At 51.5% G+C, this 25743-nt stretch overlaps 1 protein-coding gene across 6 annotated transcripts in view; it reads right to left on the bottom strand.

Moving 5' to 3' along the window:
• Positions 1-827: 827 nt before the first annotated feature.
• SLC45A4 (solute carrier family 45 member 4) overlaps positions 828-25743 on the bottom strand; it is a 73635-nt gene continuing 48719 nt past the window's right edge. For all 6 annotated transcript variants that reach the window (XM_084749512.1, XM_084749515.1, XM_084749517.1 and 3 more), the window contains exons 3-8: positions 13196-13384; positions 11319-11498; positions 9777-10843; positions 9021-9120; positions 8093-8304; positions 828-5602 (exon numbers count right to left, since the gene is read on the bottom strand). In XM_084749512.1, the coding sequence (XP_084605638.1) occupies positions 5237-5602; positions 8093-8304; positions 9021-9120; positions 9777-10843; positions 11319-11498; positions 13196-13384 (2114 nt within the window). In that variant the 3' untranslated portion in view covers positions 828-5236. The remainder of the gene's footprint in view (positions 5603-8092; positions 8305-9020; positions 9121-9776; positions 10844-11318; positions 11499-13195; positions 13385-25743) is intronic.

The following is a 25743-nucleotide window of genomic DNA, read 5'->3' as shown; positions in this document are numbered from 1 at the left end:
GGATTCCGGCTCCTGCTGCAGGCAACGGGGTGGCCCTTTGCAGAAATTCTTTCCTAGTTGCCATCCCTGAGACACCCTGAGATCTCAAGCTCAGGGCTGGTACTTAGTAGGGGTGCCACACCTGGCTCTCTCTAGTGGGAGGTGGGGTGAAGACCAACTTCTACATGTAATGAGGGTACAGGACCTCAGGGCCCTGGGTCACAACCAGCACAACCAGTATGTAGCTGCCTCAGGGGTCCTTTAGGCCTCCACAGTAGGAGTTTGTAGCTAATAGCAGCAGCAGCAGCAGCAGCAGCAAACAGCTATCCATAGGTATTTGTATGACTCCAGCCCCATGTTCAGGGAGTGATCCAGGTAGAGAACCCTGTCAAGGGTTGTGACTGTTGTAAACCTTAGCAGGTCATCAGGAGACACATAACACATCCTGTACCACCACTAGCACCCAAGGCTGTCCATACACACAAAGGTCAAAAGTCACCCTGGTGACTGGGTTGGCCAGCCCCCACTTTCTTGTTGCTCATTAGGAGGCACACAGGTTTTCCTGCAGCAGGGAGGCTCCCATCCCACCACCAGGAACAGACTCAACTTTCTCACCTCTGGACAGCAGTGACTCTGGGAGGCTGGGCAGCTGGAGACCTAAGCTGCAGGAGCCCATTTCGTGAGCCCTTGATGGTGAGTGGGGTGGGCGCGGGGGTGGGGTGGGGGAGAGCTCTGGGGAACTGGCTGTGCCTGCAGGCATTGGCCACAGCCAGGAATAGCATTCTGCCTCGTCCTGAACGCAACAGGCTCCTGAAGGTCAGCCACTGGAAAATGACAAGTCCACACTATCACCTGCAATGATAATGTTTATTGAGTCAACCACAGCGTAACAGAGCAACAGAGGCAGGGGAGGCACGAGCCTGGCAGGAAGATGTCAGGCCACACACATACCGAACAATGCACAGGGACCAGTGGCCCAGTATGTGACAAAGGACAAAGCCCAAGGGCTCTGGACAGAAGCAGACATAAACATCCACCTAACTGAAGAAGGAAAAAAAAAGCCATGTGTGATAGTACTTTTTTATAATGTTTCCTCAGAAAATGTAACATGTGTTTAACACACACTTAACCGTTGCTAAAATCAGCAAGAGCTTTCACAGTGCTCCAACTTAATAAGTTGATAACAAGTTGTCCTGTTTCCAGTTCACAAAGGAACTAAATAGTTTTTGTTCCGAGGTGCCTGGGGAGTGCCGTTGTGCGGAGGAGACCTAGTCAACAACTCTTCTTCTTGCCACACCTAAGAGCACAGGACCTGAATTCCAGCAGGCAGCGGGGAAGGCCGCTGGGCTCTCCTGGAGGCCCAAGGGTTGCTGTCTAAAGGGCCAGCTCAGGCTTCAGCCATGGTAGTGATGCAGGCTTTTCATGAGGTGATGATGAGCTGCTGGGTGCACAGCCCCTGCTTGCTGCGTTGAAGAGTCAGTTCAAAATGGAACAAGACTGACTGCCTGGCTGCTGTGCTGGGAAGTCCCCGGGCACTCTCGAAAGCACTGCTTTCTAGCTCACGTGCAGAGGAGTGAGCCCACTTCTGGTGGCAGCTGTTGGAGAACGCCGCCCGCACCAGTGGCTTTACTTGCACAATCCAGGTGTTGGTTGGTGGCTGAAGACAAGGCTCAGGTGGAAGCAGAACAGCTGGGGAGTTGTGGCATTTGGTGCATGTGGGGTTAACAGATGTCCAGTCTCAGTGGATGGTGTTTTGCAACACTGGCCTGGGGCACATGTAAGCTATGGCTGCTGAGGCTGAACACTGACCACAAAGGGAGCCATCAACTCCACTGGTTACAGGAGATAAGACAGTGGGCACCCTGGCTGCTGCTGATGGAGGAGTCACAGCACCTTCAATGACATCTTGACCGCCCCAGGAGGCTCCCAACCAGGTCCTGCCCCCGCCCTCCCAACTTTTCCCAAACTAGCCGTCACAGGGCGCTGAGGGTCTCAAGGGCTATGAACCTGCCAGTGGAACTGTATGTTCCAGCTAAGACCATAGGCTAAGAACAATGTCTCATAGCTAGCTTTCCAGATACCAGAGAGCCTCACCATGTCATTCTGGCCCCTAGCCAGAAGCAGGCTGTGGGCTTCTTCCCAGCAGATCATACTCTTGGGCCACACATCTTAAGAGGCATCTCTTTTAAAAACAAAAACAAAAACTTGTGGTAGTTGACTTTCACAGGCAAGAGAAGCAGGGCTCATGCCTTCCTCACTCCCTTCTGTAACCCGCATGCATTCTGTGGCCTTGGACCAGTGGAATTCCTGCTAATACTGTACTATATGGTGGCACTTGCAGAGTCCAAATCCCACGGTACTACAAAACTAACTCCATCTGTGTCCTTGGCATTGGCCACAAGTGGACATCTACTTGGCCCTACCAGTCCCCTGGGTCCAGGTGATGAAAACACCCTTCCTATCAAGGTCACAGGCCACAGAAGAACTATTCAGGTACACTCTGTGGGGGCCCCACGACCCATGGGTTCTGGGTGTGCAAGCCCAGGTCAGAAAACAGAAATGCATGGGCTGGTCTGAGCACCGCAAGCTTCCAGGTCACACACTGCAAAGGCAGTCTTCCTCCCTTGGTTTCTTCAACACAGAGGCGGTGGCCCTGATAGTTGCTCATTAGTGCCATCTCAGAACAACCTCTCAATGAGGGAAGGGCTAGGCCAAAAGGGTCTGGCTTACTGGTCTACCCCAGAGGAGGAAACATGGATCCACCTTGATGCCCACGGCTCCCTGTCTATCTGCAAGGAAGCAAAAGACAAAAAACAAAAACAAAAACAAAAAAACCCAAAGCTATTACCACCCATGGGTCTCAGCCCAAAGGCCCTCATACTGGCTAGACCCACAGACAGCACGACTTTGGATGCAAACATCTAACAGGCTCAGGTCTTCAAAACTACCAGATGTGTAGCCTGATCTGACAGCGACAAACAGGCATGTCTCTGGCTGACTATTCTTACCAGATGTCAGTATTTTACCAGTGGCTTTACCAAGGCTTGTGCCATGAACACAGTGTCCCTTGTGGTACTTCAGTGGAGTGGAGACTAGTATCTCAAGGGCTGGCAGACTGTGCGTGGTAATCTCATCTCTCTTCCTCCTGTGGGTCTGGTCTCTGTTAGGCCCCAAACCTCCTGACATCGAGCTTCAGCGAGCACGGTCTGCATTAAGCCTCTGGGAAGTGCTCTGAGCAGCCTGTGGCCCTCTAAGACCCCACACTCGGTATGATGGTTCCAGGCCTTTTGTTGGGCCTGGTTTTGCCCACTTAGTGTTCTCTGGGCTCCTGCCTCCTCCTGACCTCCACGGCAAGGTGGGAAAGCAGAGGCTGTGGCCCTTAGCCTCAGGAAGGAGGGGACACTTTCTTAAACCCACCAGAGGAAGCCAAGTTGCATAGGAACAACCTGCCAGGGATGCTGGTTGAAGAGGAGCCCAGAAGTGCCTGCGTTCCCAGAGAGGCAGAGGACTCAGTTGATGGGGCTTAGCTGGAGGGGAGGTGGGGAGGCTCAGCATGGGGACTGTGTTTGGTGGTTCAACTTCCCCTACTCAAGCAGGAGACTTGCAATTCTGTTCTCAACTGGCAACACAGAAAGCACTGGGAGGTGGAGCCAGCCCTCTGCAGGTCTAGGCTTGAGGGAAGACCCAGGCAGGTGGGAAGCCCCCTTGTATCCTGAGCACACACCTCTGCTCCCCAGATAGAAAACACACTAAAACTACAGAGCGCCACCTGTGTGCAGAACGTGGCGAGACAAGGCCTGCCAAGGACGCTAAACACAGCATTCCTTTGAATATGCAGAAAATTCAAGTAATTTATTTAAAAACTGCTTACTTTCATCTTGAAATATATATGTATATATATATATTTGCTTTAGAATGCTTATATTGCAGCATGATTCTCATGCACTTTAAAGTACTTTATGTAAAAACACCAACCGAGGCAGCGAGAGCACAGCTTCTTCTGTGCACCATCCAGGAAGGACCTCCCTCTCCTGAGTGCAGACTGACTGACCGTTTTACACACGAAGAGACAAACTGTGGAGCTTTTGAACAGAGATTGTGGTTTGAAAAGTACTTTCCCACAGCTGCCGCCTTTGGTGAGCCTGGGTTTGGCCCATGCTTGCCTCTCGTTGCCTTCATTCCCATTCCAGTGACCGTCAGCAGGAGCAGGTTGATGAGGTCACGAGATTTCAGTGAGGTTCCAGCGAGGACCAATGTCACTGATGTGGCAGGGAGGTAGGCCTCGGCACCCTCATGTGCCCTGCTCTGATGTCACTGTTCCCCACACTCTCGAGGTAGCCTTGCAGCAAGACTCGGGAGCTAATGCTCACCTGGGGCTCTGTGCCTGGATTCCCAGGCAAAGGTGTAGAAACAAACTGAAATGGCACACAGAGCCAACAGCCGCCCTGTGGTCACTTCTGGGGGGGGGGGGGGCATGTGGGTAGGGACTGGACACAGACAAGCTTGCACACAAGCACACACGAGGCACCGTGTGCACACTGAGAGTTCACACTCAGTGCTCCTGACTGGTACAGTCCGTGGGTGGGATGTCTGGAGGGTACCCTGGGGAATGGCTGCCTTCTCCTCAAGCGCCTCGGCGAACCTTCCCCAGCTTTGGTGTATGGCCTCAGGCACTGACAGCTGTGCACAGGACTGTGGGCCTAACTTGCCAGAGATGCTATTCTTCTAAGAAAACCACAGTTGTGAAAAAGAAAATACTGTTTCTAAAATAAACAGAGAAAACCGCTCTGAGGAGCTGCAGTACCACAGGGTTGCTGAAGAGCCCTCTCGGACACCTGCTGGACAATCTGGGTACTGCACTGCTGTTGGCCGTCTTCAGATGACATCTGCCAAGTGAGTTAGTGTCTGCACTTTCGATTACTTTTTTAGAAATGCAGACCCTTAACATTTTCTAAACTGCTTATTGACTATGCTGTGAATGTTTCACAATTTAAAACATGCAGAATGATATACCTGCAGAATAAAAGACAGCTGAAATTAAGGTTTTTTTCTCAATAAAAAAGATTTCAAATGATTTTTTTTAATTGTGGGAAAGGTAATTAGTGTGATATTTTTGTCTAATAGCTCAAACCTACCCTACACCTAACACCTACTGAACTTGGACTGCGCTCTGGGAAAGAACTCCAGCTCGCACGGTGTCGGCAAGAATAACCCCCAATCCACCCTGCCCTCCAGTGTGGAATGTGCCAGCTGGGGCTCACACCATGGACTCTGTCTCCACTGGCCCCCGGGGGGCCCCTTTCCTAGACAGCTTCAGCACAGTAGGCTTTTCACTGTCTGCTCCACCCTCGCCTTCGACAGCGGGCCCTGAGGACAGGCCTTTCTGCTCCTCCTTGGCCTCCTCTGACACCTCGGGGTAGATAACCAGGAATGTGGCTGTCAGAAAGCCCAGGAAAGAGCCCACGGAGGCCACTATGGGGATGACAAGGACAGTCTTCACAGCATCGACCATGCCCCCAAGGGCAGATGCAACTAAGATCTGGGAGATGTAGACCTGGCAGGAGAGGATGGCGCAGTCAATGCCAAATCCACGTTTGGAGTTCCCCGGACTGTGGTGGACATACTGCAAGAAAAGGGACACAGGTGTGAGGAGCAGAGAAGGCAATCTTCATCTGTACTTCAAGGCTGTGAACACTGACTGCTCTTGAGAGAGGAAATGACCCGCCTAAGCTAGGCACTGACACTGGCAAGCAAAAAACAGTAGAACATCATGGCTCATAGGCAGGAACACAGAAGCAGCCCTACAACCTAATCAGGACTTTATTTTACCAGAGCACCGCCTTTAGTCCTAAGAAAGAGGTAGGACAGACATAAAGGTGCCCACTCTCCCTGATGATCTCCCTGGACAGGAGGGAACACTGGGCAGTTTTGTGTTTCCTGAACACAATATAAAAGCATGCCTGTACACTGTATGGCTACACTTACCCAGTCTCCAAAGGAGACTTCATCCCTGAGGTATGGGGGTCAATCTACCCAGAAGATAGAAACTGCAATTAGATTTTAGACTTGGGTATACCACAGCCAGAGGGAGATTTTAAACACACCTTCCAGAATCCAGAAAGAGAACAACGGAAGAAACGAACAGCAAACAAACCCCACCTTACTCAACAGACAGAGAGAGGCCAGGGGCAGAACACACATTTCACCATATAGAACATGCTGGGCCACAGACGGAGTTATCAGCTAACTTAGGGGCCGAAGTCATGTATGTGTGCTTTCTCTGATTTTGATGATTTGAAACCAGTCTACTATGACCACGTCAGAAATTCACCATCACACTTCTGAGTAACCCATAGGTTCAAAGTAGAAATCAAGACAAAAACCATAAAAATCTGTGTATGTGTGTACCTATGGAGACAAGATGCCAACATCTGGTGTCTTCACCCCCTTCTCTGAGACAGGGTCTCTCGCTCAGTGGCTGTCTGGGCCAAGAGCCCCAGAGACCTTCTGTTTGCCTACCTGGCACTGGCGTTATAATCATAGGCACATGTTACCATGCCCTGGGCCTTCACGGGTCCTGGAGATCCGAATTCAGGCCCCCACGCTTGGACACCAACTTTATCCACTAAGCCATCTCCCTTAGACTTTAGAAAAACCTTTGAAATGATGTTTTAAAAAAAATAATAAAAGTAATACAGTAGTTGGGTGTGACTGCCACATCTTGGATCTCAGCACTCAAGAGGCAAGTGGATCTCTGTGAGTTCCAGGCCAGTCAGGGTACAAATGAGAACCCGTTTCAGGAAAGAAAAAAAAAAAAAAAGTAGTGCACTGAAACTTACAGATTCATGTGACAGCTCACAGCTACAATCCACTCACTAGGTGGAGACAACACTCTGTCTGTGAGTTGGAGGCCAGGCTGGGCTCCACAGGGAATTCTAGAGCAGCACAGGCCACAAGGTGACAGTTGGAGTGACCCTGAATAACAGAGCTGAGGAGCTTATGCTGTGCTCAACATCAAGATCTACTACAGACCTGCTTTAAAGAAGAATGCCTCCCATCTGTCCAAGGACAGAGAACACTGGCCAGAGGCCCAGCCCACGCACTCATGTGGCTATGCGGTGATAGGATATGCAGATAGGGTGGGGGGCCCTGGGGCCCTAGAACACCCACCTGGGGGAAGAATATGAGTTTCACTCCTCCACCTCCAGCCACACTAGAAACCTCCTGGGTCCACAGCATGAGGTGGCACAGAGGCCTGGGATCCGTGATAAGTCCTGCCATACATACTATACAAGCCACACAGAACGAGGGGGCACAGAAAATGCCAGTCTAGCTATAAGAAGGTAAGACGCAGGTGCAAGTGAACTTGGGCCATCAGGAAGAGAAGGGGCTTCGAGACGCTGGTCACCATCTTTCCTGGTCTGGGAGATGCTGTATGACTCACTTCTGAAATGCCAGCAAGTGGCTCAGCCTCCACAGGTATGAACCCTGCCGAGTCCATCTATAAAACTCCACGGCTAGGCTCCATTAGGAGTGACTACGTATGGTGTGCACTACTGAGATAACTGACTTTGCTTTAATGATTAATAGGAGTAAAGGTGTGTGCTGCATGCCCAGCTGCTTGCTTGCTTCTTTATCCCCCGCCCAGTCTTAAGTAACCTAGTCTGGCCTTGAACTTGCTGTGGGGGATCTTGACGTCGTGATGCTCTGGACTTCACCTCTCTAGTGCTGGCTGTGTAACTGTGCTCCACTACACCGGCTCCATTGCCTTTACACAGAGGCCAGATAGTAATACCTCAGAAGCAGTGGCTGTTAACAAAGTAGCTCTTCAAATGCCGCATAAGCCAAGGACACTGAGGCTACTAGATCAGGGTCCAACCAACCAGTGAGCCTGGAAAGGGAACTGCCCACAGGTCGGGGGCATGATGGTAGAGGGGATGTGGGCCTAGAGACAAAATGGCCAGAGACCACTCTGTGGCCAGGGAATGACTAGGAGAGCAGCAGCTGTTGCCTTCATCAGCAGGGAAGACAGAGAGGACAGCAGCGCACTGAAGTGCCCCACCACCACCACCACCACCACCACCACTGCTCAGTATCCTCAGGCTGGCTATACCTCCTTAATGTCGTGGTAGTGCCCTAGGAGGGCATAGGGGCAGTAGGAGATGCTCATGGAGACGACACCCATGGTGCTGATGGTGACCATAGCCACATAGACGTTGGGAAACATGGCCATCACAGCGGTGCCCACAGAGAAGCCCAGTGTCCCCAACATGTAGATGATCCTGATGCTCAGGTCGTAGTTGTCCAGGTACTTCTGTAGCAGGGCTGCAGAGAGGTCACAAGGATCAGGACTTAGCTGCTGCCCACATGCACCCTTTACCCCCAGTGCTGCCTCCCTCTGGGTGATCCTGGGCCTTCTTCAGGCACAAATATCATCTCCTGCCCACCTGAACCATGGAGCCCCATGCCCACCCAGGCCTTCCTGGGGGAAATCTCTGGCCCATCCCTCATCATTCTGGGTTCCCCAACACTCTGGACAGACTCAGGATCCTGATTGGATCCTCATAAGAACCACCTCCTCCAGGAAGCATCTCTAGTTCTCTAGTAGAATGGTGACAGCGGTGTGGTCTTTGTCACCTTGACACTTGGCTGACCTGCCCTGCCCTCCCCACTTCAGCTTCAGATCAGGCAAAGCTGACTTTCATTCCAAGTTCAGACTGAGTGTGGGCAGGTGAAGGAGGGGTGAGTAGAGTATGCTACCTTAGTGTGGAAGCCCATCACCCTGGCCATCAGGACTCCTGTCCCTGGCAGTCTGGACCTGTTAATCATTACCTTCAGACTGCTGGGCCCCAGGCATGGCAGGGACAAAATGCTAGTAGACAGACAGCATCCATGCTAGACAGTGTCATGGGACTGTGCACAAGGACAGCCTCGGAGCCTCAAAAACACTGGAGCCCAGGCCACATCTGACTTTAATAGCTTTTCCTCTATTTAGGTAGAAGCCAGGATCTCCTGATACCTGGGGTCTGGCACCTTCTCACCTGAGCAGATAGCACCAGTAGCAGCGTAAATGACCAGGCCCCAGCAGCCCATCTTCACACCAGCGTTGTAGGCATGCCAGGCGGTGGAGTTGAAGGGGGCCTGTTGCAGAGAGAGGAGGTTGAGGGCATTTGCCGCCCTCAGGGCACAGGAGATTACTCTGCACTCCCGTGCAGGCAGTTTGAGAGGTGACAGACACTCTAGTGAGGAGGAGAATCAACCCAAGTCCAGGTCAGTATCTGGTAAGCTATTTCCAGTCCCTCCCAGGCCACATGCAGCTCTGCTGCCCACAGTGTGAAGTGGAATGCTGCCTGTAGGCCTGAAATAGCGCCTGTCTGGCCTTGTAGGAAATTACTCTGCCCTCTCTGAGCCGCCATGCTAGCCCCTGAAAAAGGTGTAACAGACCATTGTGGGCCCCTACACAGCCCACAAACACTAGCACGGCCTGGCAAAAATAAAACCAGGCTGTTACTTTGACAGCTGAACCAACACTCTATTCACAATTTTCAAAGTGGTTCTGGTCCTATGAAAGCACCTGGCAATCACAATTGGTCACCAGACCCCACTGTGACAACTTTGTCTTAGCTTGTGCAACTGACCATACATTGAGATGTGCACTGGCCAGCTGCCTGCTGGGCAGTCCCCTGACCCCCATGGCTTTGTGGGTGCAAGAGGAATAACGCACTCACAAGAGGCTCCTGACATGGTAGTTGCCTAGGTCTCTTGTGCAGGGGAGCTGCTAGCCATAGGGCGCTCACCTGGGGGTCCCCTTTGAAGATAACCTGGCCCATGAAGTCAGTATAGAAGACAGCCTCTGCGATGACAGAGAACCAAGTGAGCAGGTGGCAGAGGCAAAGCCGCATCAGCTCCTTGGGCATCTTCAGCATGGACAGCCACAGCAGACGCACAGTGGTCTCTGTCTCCCCCTCTTCACTCTCTGTGTCACCGCTGGAGGCAGTAGCCCCACTCTGGTTGCGATGTCGGGAGCGCTGCCGCTGCTGCAGGTCATACAGGTCACTCATGCTTCGGGATGGCTTGATCAGGACCACCGCGTTGGCCCGACGGTAGCGATAGCAGTGGGAACCAATCTTACCATAGTAGGAGAAGGTGCTAGAAGCTTGCCTGTGGAACATGTGCCTACGCCGCTTCATGGAACCAGATGTGGCTGAGGGCTTCAAGTCTACCTTAGAGCGGCTGAGTGAGTCCATTGGTGGGGAGCCTCTCCCATTTGGGACTTTAGCTTCATTCAAGTGATTATCAAGCAAGGTGTCCTCCTCCTTGGTGGACTCCCTGAGGAACGTGGACAGGCGGGGCAGCTTGGCCCTCAGGAGCTCCTGGCTGGTGCTCTGGGGGGTGCTGGGGTAGGAAGCATCATGAAAGATGGAGGGCTCTATGTCATGCAGGAAGAGCAGTTGAGGCTCCATGTCCAGGGTGGCATCAGGCATGTGCAGCACCGAGTCACTCTTGCTGCGCACGATGTCCACATCGAGGTAGTCCAAGGACAGCTCGTGCTCTGACTGCACCTCATCTGGGAATGGGGGGCTCCCGTCCTGCATGCCCCCACCGAGGGAGCTGAGGCGGGTGGCTGGGGCTGGGGTGCTAGGCTGGACACTGGTGCTGGGCAGGGTGGCATCCTCAGGACTGCGGTCCTGCTGTGGGCTGTACTGCTCCTCCTCGATGCTGAAGAGATGCAGAGCCACTGACACAGAGAAGATGATGGCAGCGAAGAAGAACAGCACCTGGTTCTGTGTCCGGAACCAATCACCTAGGAAGGTCTGTGTCCAGTCCAGCCCACCCAGTACGTAGCCAATGGCCCCACCAAGGCCTGTAGGTAGAGAAGTGACAGTGAGCCTCAGAGGGCCAGCACAAGGCTCTCCCTCACACAGGGAAACTGGGTTACGTGGCAAACCAGTGAGATGGAGGATGAAAGGACAGCTTAGACAAACACAACAAAGTAACTCAGGTAACTGCACAGGTCTTAAGACTGGCCTAACATTATTCCTAGTCAGAAACCAAGACAAAAGGACTCTCAGGCCTAGAAGCAACCCCAGCACACCCACGTGCTCCCCTCTAGCTGAGTGACAAGACCGGGCAGTGTCAGTGTGGGAACCTCACCACATCCCCTTGGTAAGGGGCCCTTGGTAGGCCTTACTCTCTCTTAGCCCTGTTCCTCAGTCCCTTTATCCTGTTGGGTTCGCATGGAAAGTGAGTCACGGTACTTCCTAGGGCCCCATCACTGATCACTGCTACCAAGGAGCACTGATCCTCCCTCCCACCTGAGGCCTGGCATGGGGCTTTACCAGCAGAGAAGGCGTGTATGTTGAGGGCCATGTCTTGCTCCTCACTGTCTACCACATCCAGCAGGTAGGCACGGATGGGCCCCTCAGTTGCATCGGCACTGAAATCCAGGACCACCACTCCCAGCACCGTGAGGACAATGCCAATGGGCTGCCGGTTGGGAACATCGCCGAGCGCCAGACCTGGACAGAACATGGGGAAGCAGTCACACTCCAGTGCCAACTGTAGGCTCCTGAGGCAAATGCTCTCAGGACAGCAGGAAGCTTCAACTCATTTCGGTGATTTGTGAGTGTCCCTCTTTGTCCAGTCCCCAGAGCTCCCTCTCAAAACAATATTTATTATGATTGTTTCGCTTCCACATATAGATGTGTTCCTCATGCACATGCTTGATGTCGGCAGAAGTCAGAAGAGGGCATCAGATCCTTTGGAACTGAAGTGACAGATGGATGTGAGGCAATACATGATGCTGGGACTTGAACCTGGGTCTTCTGCAAGAGCAGCAAAGCTTCCACTGAGCTCTATCTTCCTCCCTCAAGAAGGGGGGCAGGTTCTTCCTCCTTTACAATCAGCAACAGTGGCCACTGGCTGGTAAAACAACTGGCACCTGCCATAGTGGCTGTGCAAGAGCTACCGCCTCCACCTCTATGCGGACACTAGCTCCTCCTCTCCTCTGCCTACCAACACCAACTCCTCTGTGCTGCATCTTGAGCTGGTTGGCTCTGCCTTAGCATCCAAGCTAGATAACAGCTTTGAGTACATAAGGATGTCAGGCCTATGTAGAAAGGCCATGCAGGCTCAGCAGGCACAGTGAGTCTCTAAGGAGGCTGTCCTCACACAGCAAACCTAGCCTGACTAGGGAGCCTGCCTGGACCAAGAGATCAATGCCCAGACCTGAGCCCTGGTTAGCTCACACTGGGACCAACCTTTAGGACTAGGAGAGGATGGGGGCGCAAAGGCAAGCCTCGCCATGAAGTACGGTCTTCTGACTACACCTCAACATGCTGGCCCATAGGTCATCCTGGAGGCCCCACTGGCAAGAGAAGACCTCAGGCTGAAGTGTTGGTGCCTCCAGGATGGCTGTGTGTGGGTCACCTGTGGCCAGGGCCACCCCATGGATGCTCTCTATACATGCCACTGCATATGGGGAAGTAAAGGAATGCTTGCAGGTGACACGGACAGGCCCAGGGCCAGCAGCAAATACCAGGAAAGTGGAGACCGTCTCTGGTGGAGGAGCCTGCCTTGTACAGGTATGACTCACCAAGAAGACACTTGAGGCAGGAGGGGAATGACCCACAGCTGCCACAGACTGTCCCTAACCTGACCCTGAGGAGTTGTGACTGGCTCTTGGAGGTGGTCCTCTGGGGCCTCTCTACCCAACAGACCTGTGCTTGAGAACCCACACTGCACTCCTAAGCCAAAAAACAAGGCTTTGTTTCCACCAGTTCTGAATGGTGCCCACAAGGCAGAAAATATTTTCCCACAGAGTAGCTTTAATTAAAAACAAAACAACAGAAAGAGGCAAAACAACACATGAGGCATGAACCAAGAAAACAAACAGCAAACTAGGTTCTGGACATTTTCACTACCATGTCTAAGAAAAGGAGAAAAAAAAAGAAAAGATAATTTCTGAAATCACTCTGGAAACAGGACGTGGTGTCAGATATGCACTAAAAACAAGCCATCACAACAGGAAGCGTTTCCCTGTGAACAGGTTCCTCCAGCTTTCCCATGTGGGGCCAAGCTCAACTGCCAAGCTCCCTGCTAGTCTCCACCAAGCGGTCCTTGGCAGCCCAAGCTGGTCCCTGCACAAGGTGACCCAGTGAAGTCACCAGATAAGGGCCCCAAAGCATGCACCAGTGCAAGCTCAACAAACACTCACCTATAGCAGAGCCGTTGAGGAAAAGTGCAACACCAATGAGGACTCCCACACACAGCACAAGGATGAAGGGCCGCCGGCGGCCCCAGCTCAGGGTACAGCGGTCACTTGCGGAGCCAATAAGCGGTGTGAAGATGAGACCGAGGACAGGGCTCAGGAACCAGGTGAGGCTGTAGTACTTATCAGGGAGGCCTGTGGGGACACACAGACTGTCACTTATCACTCATGCACACTCCACATAAATACATACTCTTGCTCCCTCAAGTCTCCTCAGGATAGTTCTTTCCCCTGAGGGTCTTCTGTCTCTGAAGATGCTAAACAGGAGAGTACTCCAGACCTTGGAGCCAGTCCTGGGCTCTGCCTGAAGGGCTACCATGCTGCTAATACTGAGCAGGGCTGAGCTGCTGCAAAGTCCTGCAGGGTACCCGGCATGGGCCCCTGTCCCTCTATACTATACTATGCAGTTGCAGCAACAGGAAGAGCCACTGAATTCTGGACCTGACAGAGGAAAATCTGTTACAGACAGTCTTGCCAAGGGTCAGTACAGCCACCAAGGGCCCCAGTTACTTTGGCAGTGGGTGCCCCAAGCACTGGGGTGGTATAAGTTCACATGTATGCAGCCGGAGCCAGAGGGCCACAGCCAGACCCAGTGCCCCTTCACATTTAGCTTTCCTAACTGTCTAGGCACGAAGCAGTGAGTATGGTGGCCTCAGGATGGAACCCTGGACAGCCTGGTGTCACAGAGTCTATGCCGCCTCCCTGTCATACAAACTCAAATGTGGTATCAACAGATCAGATGAATGATGAAGGCCCTGGGCACAGGCCAGAGCACTGCAAAGCAACTGGAATGCACCTGCACAGCTGCCAGCAGCTCCAATGAGCCTCTGTACCACACAGACTCTTGCACATGAGCACTTACCATATCACTCCCTTGAGTGACATCTAAAGTCTCGTAAAGGAGTCTGCTACTGCAAGTCGTCAGAGTGCTGGTCATCCTTACGAGGGCAGTGACCAGATGCTGGGTGGGCATGGCCTACTGTATGTGGTTGGGGAGCTTTGGGTGTCATCCCTCAAAGTGAGAGCTGCAAAACTACCCCCATTTTACAACAACCTGAAGTTTGCTTAGCATCTAAAGGGTCTGGCACTTTACCACTTCATCAGACAAGCAGGTCGCACTCTGAGGACACTGAGGAAACAGACTCATGTTGAGCTGGCAAGAAAAATAAACGCTGTGTGAGAGGAAAGCAAGCTCAAGAGAGGAAGCACCTTGCAGAAGCCCTTGCCATCACGCCATTAGGTACCACGGCACTCAGCCAGAGTCTAAGGTGTGTGCTCTGACCTCTGCAGCCATGCCTGGCCACAGGAAGGCTAGCTCTGTTCCCATCCCGAGTCAGCAGAACGGACACGAATCAGGGAACTAGAGTCTGCCCAGTGAGTTCCACCAGACAAGCCAGGTGGGGCCCTAGCAGTATGGGCTCTTCAGCCTTGCTAGGCAAGGCACTAAAGGGGCCATGGCTGTTGTGCCCTTGCCTACCTTCAGAAATGCCCACGCCTTGTATCCTGTCTCTTAGTACAACCCCTACTCAAAATGACCCAGAGTGAACACAGCAGTGTGAGGCTCAGAGGAGGGGGGAGCACCCTGGACCTCCCACAGGTCCCGCCACCAACTGAAAGAAATAAGGAGCCCAATTCAGTCTTGCAGGCATGAGGCATCTTTATGGGCCTTGGCAGCACCTTAGCAGGCTTGCCCTTTCCTGCCTGGGGCAATTGTCTTGCTCTCACTGTCCAAACACCTGGGGGGGTGGGGGAGGACCATCCATTCAGGTTCTACTGCCTTCTGTTGCCCACAGTAAGCACAGGGTTCCGTACTATACAGACCCAGAGGCCCTGAGTTTGTCCCAGTCAGGTTGTGACTCCATGAAAACACTGGGACCAACAAGTCTTCTTGCCCGCTTCCTGTCAGGAGCCAGATGGGACATACAGAGGTGTGCTGTGAGACAAGGCCCATGTGGGCCAGGCCCTCTCTCCTCCACGCAGTCCCTCTTTAGAACTGATACTGTGCTGCTGCTGTTGTACAGTCTAACCATCTGGGGCCAGCCTGTCTCTCAGCAGTGCCTTCTCTGGCTAGGCCCAGCAGTATGTCCCTAGTACTAAACCTGATCAAGATAGCAAGTCCCCACAGACCAGAACTCTCCCAGTAAGGTGACAGTGCCAACATCAGTGGAGCCTGCGGCACCTCCACCCTGGCATCAGTATGCCCAGGCATCAGCCCTTGGGAACACACACCTCAGCAAGGCCACACTGACAGGCTACGCACACAGGAAGACGAGAGTCACAAATGACTGACAGGCTCAGGAAGGCTGCAGCATGTAGCAAAGGGGCAGTGGGAAAGCTAGGCACATGTATTCTTCAGAGCACACCGACTGGAGAATAATGTGCTCCCCGTCTCTAGAGTAGACTACAATCAGCAGTCTACTACAGCACTCTGCAGACTAGAACAAACAATACATGCTCTCACACAAGATGGATGGACAGAGTACCAGCTCTAGAGCAAGGTGTTGTTCAACCTTTTGACACTTCAATGTGAGACTGCCATCTATAATATGCTGGGGTACACTCATAGCTATCCTGTGGGCTGCAGAATGAGCACACGACACGTGTGTGGTGTAGAGCAGGCCCTGCTATACCCAAAATGGCCCTTGAAGCAGCCAAGAGCTGGCAACTGAACAAGGCCAGGCACTGATACGAACTGGGGCAGCTAATGAGAGTCAATGAACAAATAGTACTGGCTAGGCTCTTCCAGGTGGGCATGGCTAGCAAAGACTGCCCAGGGATGGAGACAGAAGCATCCCGAGAAGACCTTGGAACTGTTGTCACTACTTCTGCAAGAAATGACACCTGTAGCCATCACAGCCCAACAGCGATGGTTCCAGAACCACGGAGCAAACTCTGTCACCCATAATCATATGGCCTTCCACATCACTCACACACACACACACACGCACACAAAGCTTACGGAGGGGCCAGAGTGTTGGATCAGTGGTTAAGAGCACTGGCTGCTCCTCTAGGGGACTCCAAGTCTACATGACAGCTTGTAACCATCTGTAACTCCAGTCTCAAGGAATCTAACACCGTCTTCTGGCCTCCATGAGCATTACACATACATGTGGTACACAGACATACATGCAGGCAAAACACCCATACACATAAAAACATATTAACTAAATAAAAAGGGCTTCCAAAATTCAAACTTCAACGTTGTAAGTCTTATGCAGCTAGCCCATTTGTTGGGTCTGGGGCTGCTTGCTTACTGGCTCTAGGGCAAGGATGAGCATTGGTCTATGAGCTGTCAATCTTAACTCTAGCCCCTTGTCTTCTATTGCTCTGATAACTGAGGGAGTCACAAGATGAACCTAGAGATAGGAACTGATGGCCACAAGGAACTCTGCTTACTGGCTTGTTCATTCTGCCTTTTTTTCCCCCAGATTTATTTCTTTATTTATTTATTCAGTATTCTGCCTGCATGTGTGTCAGCACACCAGAAGAGGGCACCAGGTCTCATTATGGATGGCTATGAGCCACTATGTGGCTGCTGGGAATTGAACTCAGGACCTTTGGAAAAACAGACAGTGCTCTTAACCTCTGAGCCATCTCTCCAGCCTTTCATCCTACTTTTATATACAATGTAGAACCACCTGATAAGGGTGACAGTACCCATAATGGGCTGGGTCACGTCAGTCAGGAGTCAGAAAACTAGGTCAGTGTGACTGAGGGTCCTCTTCCCAGATAACTCTAGCTTTTGTCAGGATGAAAAAGAAAAAAAAAAAAGAAAGAAAGAAAGAAAGAAAGAAAGAAAAAAGAAAAAAAGCAATGAGGACACCCTTAAAGAAGTTAATGGCCGTGCCTCTCAGGACTGTTGGATCTGTATCCTCTATGGTCAGTCAGCCTCACTCCTGAAGTAGGAATGCCAACTACAATGTGATGTTCAGTTCCATACTTTGACCTCTAGTCTTTCCAGCTTTTGCTGTTCATTAGGAATGTCACAGCTGACCACTTAGCTGACACTGTTGTGTTCTGTAGTACCTGTGACAGGACAATGACCAGCCCCAACAGCCCTCCACCCCAAGTTCTCTCCTCAAAGCGGTATAGAACTGGATTAGACCTCTACATGATGCTAACAGCCTCAGGGTGGTGACGGATTGCTAGTGGGTGTGGTGATACACCAGATATGCAGCACTGTGTGCTGGAGGAACCCAGAATCCTACTGGAGTAGTAAACATGGCTAGGCACTTGTGAGCTCAGCTGTGCAGGGTTGAGGGGCGGCAGCATTGGCTATAGAGACCGTTGTACAAGCCAGAGAGAGGGGCAAGGACATGGACACAAAGAGCTGTTTTTCACCCCAGTCTACCTAGAAGTCCATTTTAGACTCTCTGTTCCATCACAGATCTCCAGTGCTGCCCACGGTGAGCAAGAGGAACTGCTACCTCCAACACTCAGCTGCCAGCACCACATCCCTGGGATGCCTCAGCCAGGCGATTCCCAGCAAAGCCCTAAACAAACACAACGCCGTCCCCAGTAAATAATTTTTGGTTTTTTCCAGGCAAAGGTTGAACAACAATGGTGAGACCCGGAAGGTTCCCTGTTCACAGGAAATACTCACTGTGTCACTATGTGTACATGGGACAGCCCACGGCAACACTTGGGTCACATGCAGAGGTTTCTATTCACACAGGCATTTTTGATAAACTGGTGTTTTGTTGGGGAAGGAGGCTGGGAAAATGGCCTATAAATATTTAACAAAACAAAAGGTCCAGGACGGGAATAAGAACTCATTCTTTCTCTCAATGGACAAGCCTGCCAGGCCAGATAGGTTTGTACTCCTGGACAAAACCCCATGATAACATTTGCTGGTGAGAAGTTCTTCGTGGGAAAAATCTCACCATCCTTGAGTAACCTCGGGGATCTCAGACAGCAAGCTCACTGTGAACCCACATCAGGGCAGCCTTGCTAAAGCTACAGCTATGGGGAAAATGAGCTACCTTCCACAGGCCAGGTGTCACCCTCATGGTCACCTGCTGCCATGCCAGAACCGAAGCAAGGTCTGCTGAGACCCAGGGGCCTCCTCGGACAGGGAGGGTCTGCAGTGGGGGAACACACTAAAGGCATTTATCTCCAGCTTAAGGCAGGGCCACAGAGCTCCAAGGAGCATTCTCAAGTCACCAGTGCCATGGGAAGACAAGGAAAGAGTGAAACTAGACCTCCTTGCTCTGTTGCTGTCACATGTCACTTTTATGCTTTCACTACCCACAAAGTGATTCACAGCTCAGTTACATGGCTGTAAGGAAGAGTTCAGGGAAGAAGGCACACACTTGTCACCCTAGTACTTAGAAAGTAGAGACAAGAGAATCAGGAGTTCATACCATCCTTGGCTACTACACAGCCAGTTCAAGGCTAGCCTGAGCCACACAGATCCTGCCTTAAGAGACCCCCTCTAATTCCCTCTCCAAAGAGAAAGAATGCTGGGGTTCAGGGGGCCCACTTGCTCTGGGTGAGCTGATCCCCATGAATGTCTACTGAACTGCAGACAGGACAGGCCTGGCTTCCAGATCACTGACTCCGACTAAGATACAGGCTAGGAAAGCTCAAAAGCTAGAGCCACTTAATGGACACATACCTATCTCTAAGCCCAATACCAACTCCTGAACTTTCTTCCCCAAAAAGTAAGGTGCATGGAGGAAACAAATCACCTCCCAGGCCCCCACCAAGACCAGGTGGCTTCTAAACCCATATAAGAAACAGGGATCCCTGCATTGCCATCTTTACGGCTGCATGAAGGCTGGAAACCCAGGGTACCTGGCTTCTAAAATAGAGGGTACTGAGCACCCGTAGGAACAAGCCCTGATGGGAAGGGCTATGGGTGCCCTCCTCCCATGACAGCCTAATAGCAGAGTGCTGGAGAAAGAATGCTGCTGTATCAGGGAAGCCAGCAAGCCCCATGTGGGTGCCAGTGTGTGACTTCCCATGAAATCAAGTCTCACACACGCCCAGGTAATTCGGTACCATCATCTCCACTTCCTGGAAAAAGCTGACAGGCTAATAATGCTAGGGAAGGGTGTCATACACGTGGTGACCTCTCCCCAGATAAAACTCAACATGCCAGACAACAGCACCAGGAAGGAAGAACAAGCCTGTTCCATGCTGAGGACACATGCATGAGGCATGGGTGCTGGAGAAGAATCCTCAGCTTTGATGGTAGCACTGACACCCAGCAAGGTACTCCCACTGCCTTAGGCTCCACTTCACTTATAAGATGGGGTGAGATATGCACCTTTGAGGACCCAGGGACACAAGTAACACAGAGAAACACTCACTCACTCACCCACACCAACAGCGTGAGCCACTCCACCCAGCAGGTGTACACACTGTCTTCTTGGCACCAAGGAAGCAGACACAAAACAGCCTGGGACAGAGGTCCATCTAAGAGCAAGTAGTAATATCTTACCAGATGCTAGCGGGGAGCAGTATTGAGGATGATGGGGTAGCACTGAGCTGTTCTGAGTCCAAAGAAAAGACACTTAAGATGGTGGGAGTGAGTAGCCCAAGACAAGCTTCCAGAGAGTGGAGAGAGTCAGAGCCTTTATAGGTATGCCAGTAACCAGGACCTGGGGAAAGAGTGCAAGTAGCAGGCAGACGACCCCAGGAAGGAAGCACAGGTGCTAGACTGAGTGGCAGTCGGGGAGGAGGACCTCTGGGGCCTACAGGAACATAGTCTGGTTCTGCCTGAGTGTGCTACTAGGCCACTCTGTGATGGACATCTATTTGCGTAGCGCTGCACACGGGAGTATGGCCAGGTGCAGGTTCATCCCCACCTCAGTGGCATCTCCGAATTGGACAGCTTGTGCTGACTAACAGGAAAGCAAAAGGAAAGCCAGGGCAACACTCTCACTGAGGTCTGAGCCCATAGCCTAGCTTTTTGCCTCCATTCCCACATACTGTTTCTGCCCTTCAAAAGGGTAGTCTTCCCTTCTCCATGCCTAGAGCTGAAGGCCAAGAGAAGAGACAGGCAGGCCTAGTAGGCAAAGGAAGAGAGCAGTCCCGCTTGGAGAGAAGGAGCCATGGAAACCCGCAGGCCAGCCAGCCAAGTGGGCAAAGCTCAGGGGCCAGGAGAGCCTCAGAGGTGGGTAAGGTGGGGCACCAGAACAGCAGGAAAGCTTAAGGGATGATTTACAGGGCTTAGAAACACTTGTGTGCAAGGATCCATTAAGTCCTTCAAGGTCAAATGCCCAATGATCACCACGTGGGCCATGAACAAATGGGCAGCCCTGCTGAAGGTGATCTGGGTTGGAAGGACACTTTTTGATTCCTCATTGGCTATAGACACTGAGTACTTTTGTTGGAAAATGGCCCTTCAGGCCTATGTCCTGCCTCCCTCCATACCCTTCTGGGTATAACTGTATCACTCCATCCAAGGTAGCTCTTAGACTTTATAACAGTACCTTGTGCCCCCCAGGTTCCAAGTTCCACAAGGGGGTGGAATGAGTCCTCTGGACTCTCTGAGCAGAGCAGCAGCAGCAGCACTGCCTCAGCACAGCCAAACTAAGGTCGGACTCAAGCTTCCTGTCCTGCCATTACTACCCCTTACCAGGTGACCATGTCCCTCTTGTTTGTTCTTCTTGAGCATAAGGTGCATCCGGCATGCCTGAGGCTGCTCTCAAAATGAATGTGTAAAGTGAAACAGACTCTTCAATGCTGAGCTTATCACTGCCTCATTTCCTGTGTAGGTAAACACCTCTGCCCAGGGATGCAGCTGCCTGACATGCAGAAGCCACACTGGGGGGCTTGTCCAGTCACATGCTGTGATGCTTTTAGCCTGCTGGACTGCTGGAAACAGGTGATGACAAACACCTCTGCTCCCAGGATTTTGCATTCAGGATGAGAGACACAGAGCCCAGTTCACTAGTCAACACTCCCAATACTGAAGCACACTTCTGACCTGGCTCAGCTGTCACAAGGACACACGTGAGGAAGTCAAGTTGCACTCATGTTCTAGACAAAAAGGCAACAAAGGACAATGAACCCAAAAAGTCCCCAAGGAGGTGCCAGGCCATATGAGGAAGGTCGAGCTAAGGTGCTGGCAGGGAGGCCAGCCAAGCTGGGCCCATAAAGGAGAAGTGTTACAGAGCTTACAAGAGGAAGAGGCAGTGCAACTCACAGCTACTGCTGGGTCAGAAAAAAAAATAATGTCTAAACACAGAATCTGCCTTAGTCATTCCTTCACAGAGAGCCCGAACTGCAGCTGTGTGGGTAGCAAGACAGTAAAGTACAAGTAACGACTGATCCTCGAGTCACCTGCATTTGCCCCAGCCAGGCCTGCCGTGGCTGTAAGACCCAAGCCCAGGCCCAAGTTCCTCCTTTGCACCCAACTTAGCTCAGCGAGTATCAGAGACGTCCTACTTGCCCATCCCGTCACCCTCAGTTTCCTCTAGGCTTTTTCCTTTTGTAATCTGTCTTCAATGAAACCTGCAGACAGTTCTTTACTGTGATGTGCCCACAAGTTACAAACTCTAACACCCACCCATGTCCTCACTTCACTGGGGATGTGGCTCTGTGTCAGGATGCTTGCCTAGCATGTGCAAAGCCCTGGTTCTCCTCTACACTGCTGCTGAAAGTAAAATGAAAAATAAAAAGGGGAAGCAGAAAACCCATTTTGCACCAAAGACAAGTCCTATTTATAACTGTTTACACAAGTTACATGCGTACGTATTCTGTGTAGGTTTAATTTAAACAGTTATCTTTTCTTCCCTGTTACAGATGGAATCCAGGGCCTTGCCCCAGCCAGGCAAGTGGTCCAGTGGGCACCTCCTATACTGATTGCTTTTAAGATTAAAGACAGCATTGGTTTTAAGATTTTCCAGGTAGTAGAATGTAATAGAATTCAAAGTCATCCACTGCCACACAGTCTGAGGCTATCCAGGACCACATTTTGTTTAAAAAGCCCACTTCTCCCATGACAATGGCATGTCATTTCCCACATCCACACTCCCTACCTGTCCTGTTCTAATTAATGCCTGTCACCCAGAACACCTCGGGGCCTTCACAGGGTCTCTGGGTTTCTGATACTTTTCCAACATATATTTGTGGCATTTTGTTAACATTTAATTTATTTTTGGCTTTCATCATAAAGTTTTAAATGACTGTTTTCTGCAGGAACTGATAAAGTCTTTTGACTTCAATAACCTGAGATGTATGCTCTCTGTCCTGTCACCATGTTCTGAAACACACACTGACACTGTAACTTTAGCAAGTGTCTCTCAAACCACCCCTGCACCATCACCAGGCTCATACGCATCATACACACAGCAATTCAGGTGTCTGAAGCCAATCCCTGCTAAGGCATACAGGCTCTGAATGGTAGCACCGTCAAGCACTGGTCCTGTTACACTAATTGGCTTGGCACACTGCAGCCTCTCTCAGCACTGAGAGCTGCTCAGAGACAGTCCCTGTCCGTGCCCTTCCTCCTGTACATCAGCACACTCCCTACTGTTCCCAACTCTGTGCCTGAGAGACACCAGGGAAGACTCCAGCCAGAGGACATCCAGGGCGAACCCCTCAACCTCTGCCTCAGCCCAGCAGTAGCCACATTCACTTACAGGCCTTCTTCTCTGCAAAGCAGCTGTTCAGGTGACATGTCCAGGTGTCCAGGCAAGTCCCAGGCCTTGGGCTGCCATGTCACTTCCAGACCAGGCACGCTGCCCAGCATCAACAGACAGGCGCTTAGTAAGAGGCTGACAAAAGAATAACAGCGTATGGAATTCCTTGGGAAAAATGATTGCAGTGACTATTCATTGTTTGTTAAACACAATGATCTGAAAAGCAAGGAAATCCAGACTTCCCTCCCAAACACAGTACCAAGCGAACACAGGCTGCTTCCCAGTCACTGTGACCACAATTCAGGAGTTTCTTGCCCTGTCCTCCACATGCATACCCTGTGTATACACACACACAAGCATGCACAGAGTTGTCCTTCAGGGGACTGCAGCGTGGACTCTGTGGGGGAGGGGGGCTAGGTGCAGGTGGCACAGGCAAGCTTCAGTCTTTCTTGGGTCTCTGGTGGGCAGGAAGTTGCTGGTGAAATACACAGGTGAGTTCCACTTTAGCCAATCAACAACATGCAGCACATTTCCAAACTACCCCCATTAAATACTCTACTTCCCCTCCCTAGTGCCCACCATTCTGCCTTCGCTTCTGTCCATGCAGTGTGTCCCTTTCTGCCCAGCTTACATCACTGAGCAGAGTCCTCAAGATTCACCCCTCACTGGCCATTTGCCTCCTCAGCGCCACCTTCAGCCCACATTGCTGCAGCCTGACCACTTGGCACAGAGGACTCTACAGGGAAGGGCCAAGGGATAAGAGGTAAGAAGCCTCTGACTGTATGTGAGACTTTCCTCCTGTTTCCTGGGGTGGGAATGTAATGCTGCAAATATGCAAGGGATCACAGGCCAGGGAGCCTGAGAGCCTGGGGAAGTTACCACGAGGCACCTGTGGCCAAGCCCCCTCACTCCTGCAGCACCTCTTCTAGCCCACCTGTGTCAACACATGCTAGTGTGACAGCCACACCAGGCAGCTACCTGTGTAAAGTGGAACAGGGTGCCTCTCCTAGCAAGACGACTATTTCAAGAATGCTAGCTCAGGACTCTGAGAGGAACGTATGCTGAGCTGGGGTGGGGTGGGAGCAGCACACACAGTGCAGCTCAGCGGGTAGAGTGCTTACCCAACATGCTAGGTCCTGCATTCCACCCCTAGTACTACCTTTCAAAAACAGGTAAGATTGGGAGTTCATTCTATTTGTAGGATGCTTAAAGTCCACTGCTCAAATCATCTTCCACCCAGCTGGTGCCTGTATGGGGATTGGAGGGCAAGGGTTCTGATGCCTAACTCCAGCATTCAGCACACTATACACACACATACTGACACTGCACTACATCCACAGCTCTGGGTGCTCAAGGAGGTAACAAACCAAAGGTGTGCTACAAGTACCAGCCCTTGGATGCCAGGGGTCACAGAAAGAACTCCTTGAGAGAAGTCAAGTGCACCTGAGTGGCAGGAGTTGCCACTGACCATGCATGCAGACCCTGCAATGGTAGGGTCATAGTACAAGCAACTGTGAGAAGTCACAGAAATACCTACAGCATCCACACAGTGCTTATTCAGACATGTTTTAGAGTGCACTGCTCTCAGATGCCTCCTGTGGAGCTGTGCTTCTCAGTTCTCACCAAAGACCCGCCATGTTTGTGCGCTTCAACATGAAGTAACACCCTGAAGCACAGGAAGGCAGCCAGCTTTGGAGGCAGTGTGGTAGGCTCAGCCATAGCCAGGAAGATGCCCACTCTGCTCACGACTCAGTGACAGGCTGCTGTGTCTGGCCTATTGGCTTCTTGCTCATGCTCCTGGCCTCCCTGGACATGCCTCACACAACTCCTTGAGTAGGGAGGGCAGGGCACAGAGGTTGTTTTCATCTTCCAATGCCTCCTGTGGACGACTATTAAAGGGCAGGCTTTTCCCACAGGGGAAGAGGCTGGCTCAAGCGTCCTAGAAACACACCTGTTCCCTAGGAGCTTCCATACCGTGTGTGCTCACGAAAGTTGGTGACAGCCTACTCCTGTGCTGGGAGGCAGTAAACCTGCTTTTTTCTATCCATCAATCTACAGGCTCACTGTTTGTCTTGGGTGCTACTCTTCAGAGCCTTCACCAAAGCAGAGCAGGTAGGATCTCACGCTAGCCGAGGAGTCATTCATGAGTCAAGTCCACAGACCACAACAAAAGGCACCCTTTTCTCTGTTATCTGATTTTCCTTTTCCCCTGAGTATGCTTCCTGAGCCAAGAGGGAAACAATAAACGGCAACAGAAGACTGGCCCCTTCCTCAAAGGAAAAATGTAACATGAGAACACAGCACAGGCGGGCATCCAACAAAGCTAGGCTGGCTCTCTAGAAGTTTCCCATAAAGCCCTGAGCAGTCTGCTTCCAAATCTGCCTTTCAAAGAGCTGTATGCTCACATCTGGTACAGAGTTTGAGATGCCAGAGTCATCATGTGATCTATGAACGGCAGGGTGTACCACAAACCATAGTGGATAGGGATAGGGCCAGGCAGTGCGTGCGTGCGCAGTGCTCTGTAGATCTTTCAGGCCCTCTCTCTGTTCAGACTCTCTGGAAAGGGCAGCTGGCTTTCTATCACATGAGAGGTGGGGGTGGGGGTGAGAAGCTAGGAATGATGGCACACAATTGTAATTCCTGTATTTAGGAAGCAGAAGCCAGAAGACCACTACAAGTTCAGGCCAACACAGTCTATATACTGAGGTCAGGCTGCCAAGACTCCACAGTGACGCTGTCTCACACAGGCTTGGTGGGTAAAAAAACACTTGCCAAGCAAACCATGAACAAGTTTAATCCCTGGATCCTATAATGGAAAGAGAATTGGCTCACCCAAGTTGTCATCTGACCTTGGCATGCTCATTGTGGTGTGTACATGCTCAAGCATGAGTGTGCATACAC

This window comes from Acomys minous (assembly GCF_964271855.1).
Source record: "Acomys minous genome assembly, chromosome: 12".
Lineage (NCBI taxonomy): Eukaryota > Metazoa > Chordata > Mammalia > Rodentia > Muridae > Acomys > Acomys minous.
Note: the sequence above shows the minus strand (reverse complement) of the source record. Positions and strands in the feature narration are given on the sequence as shown.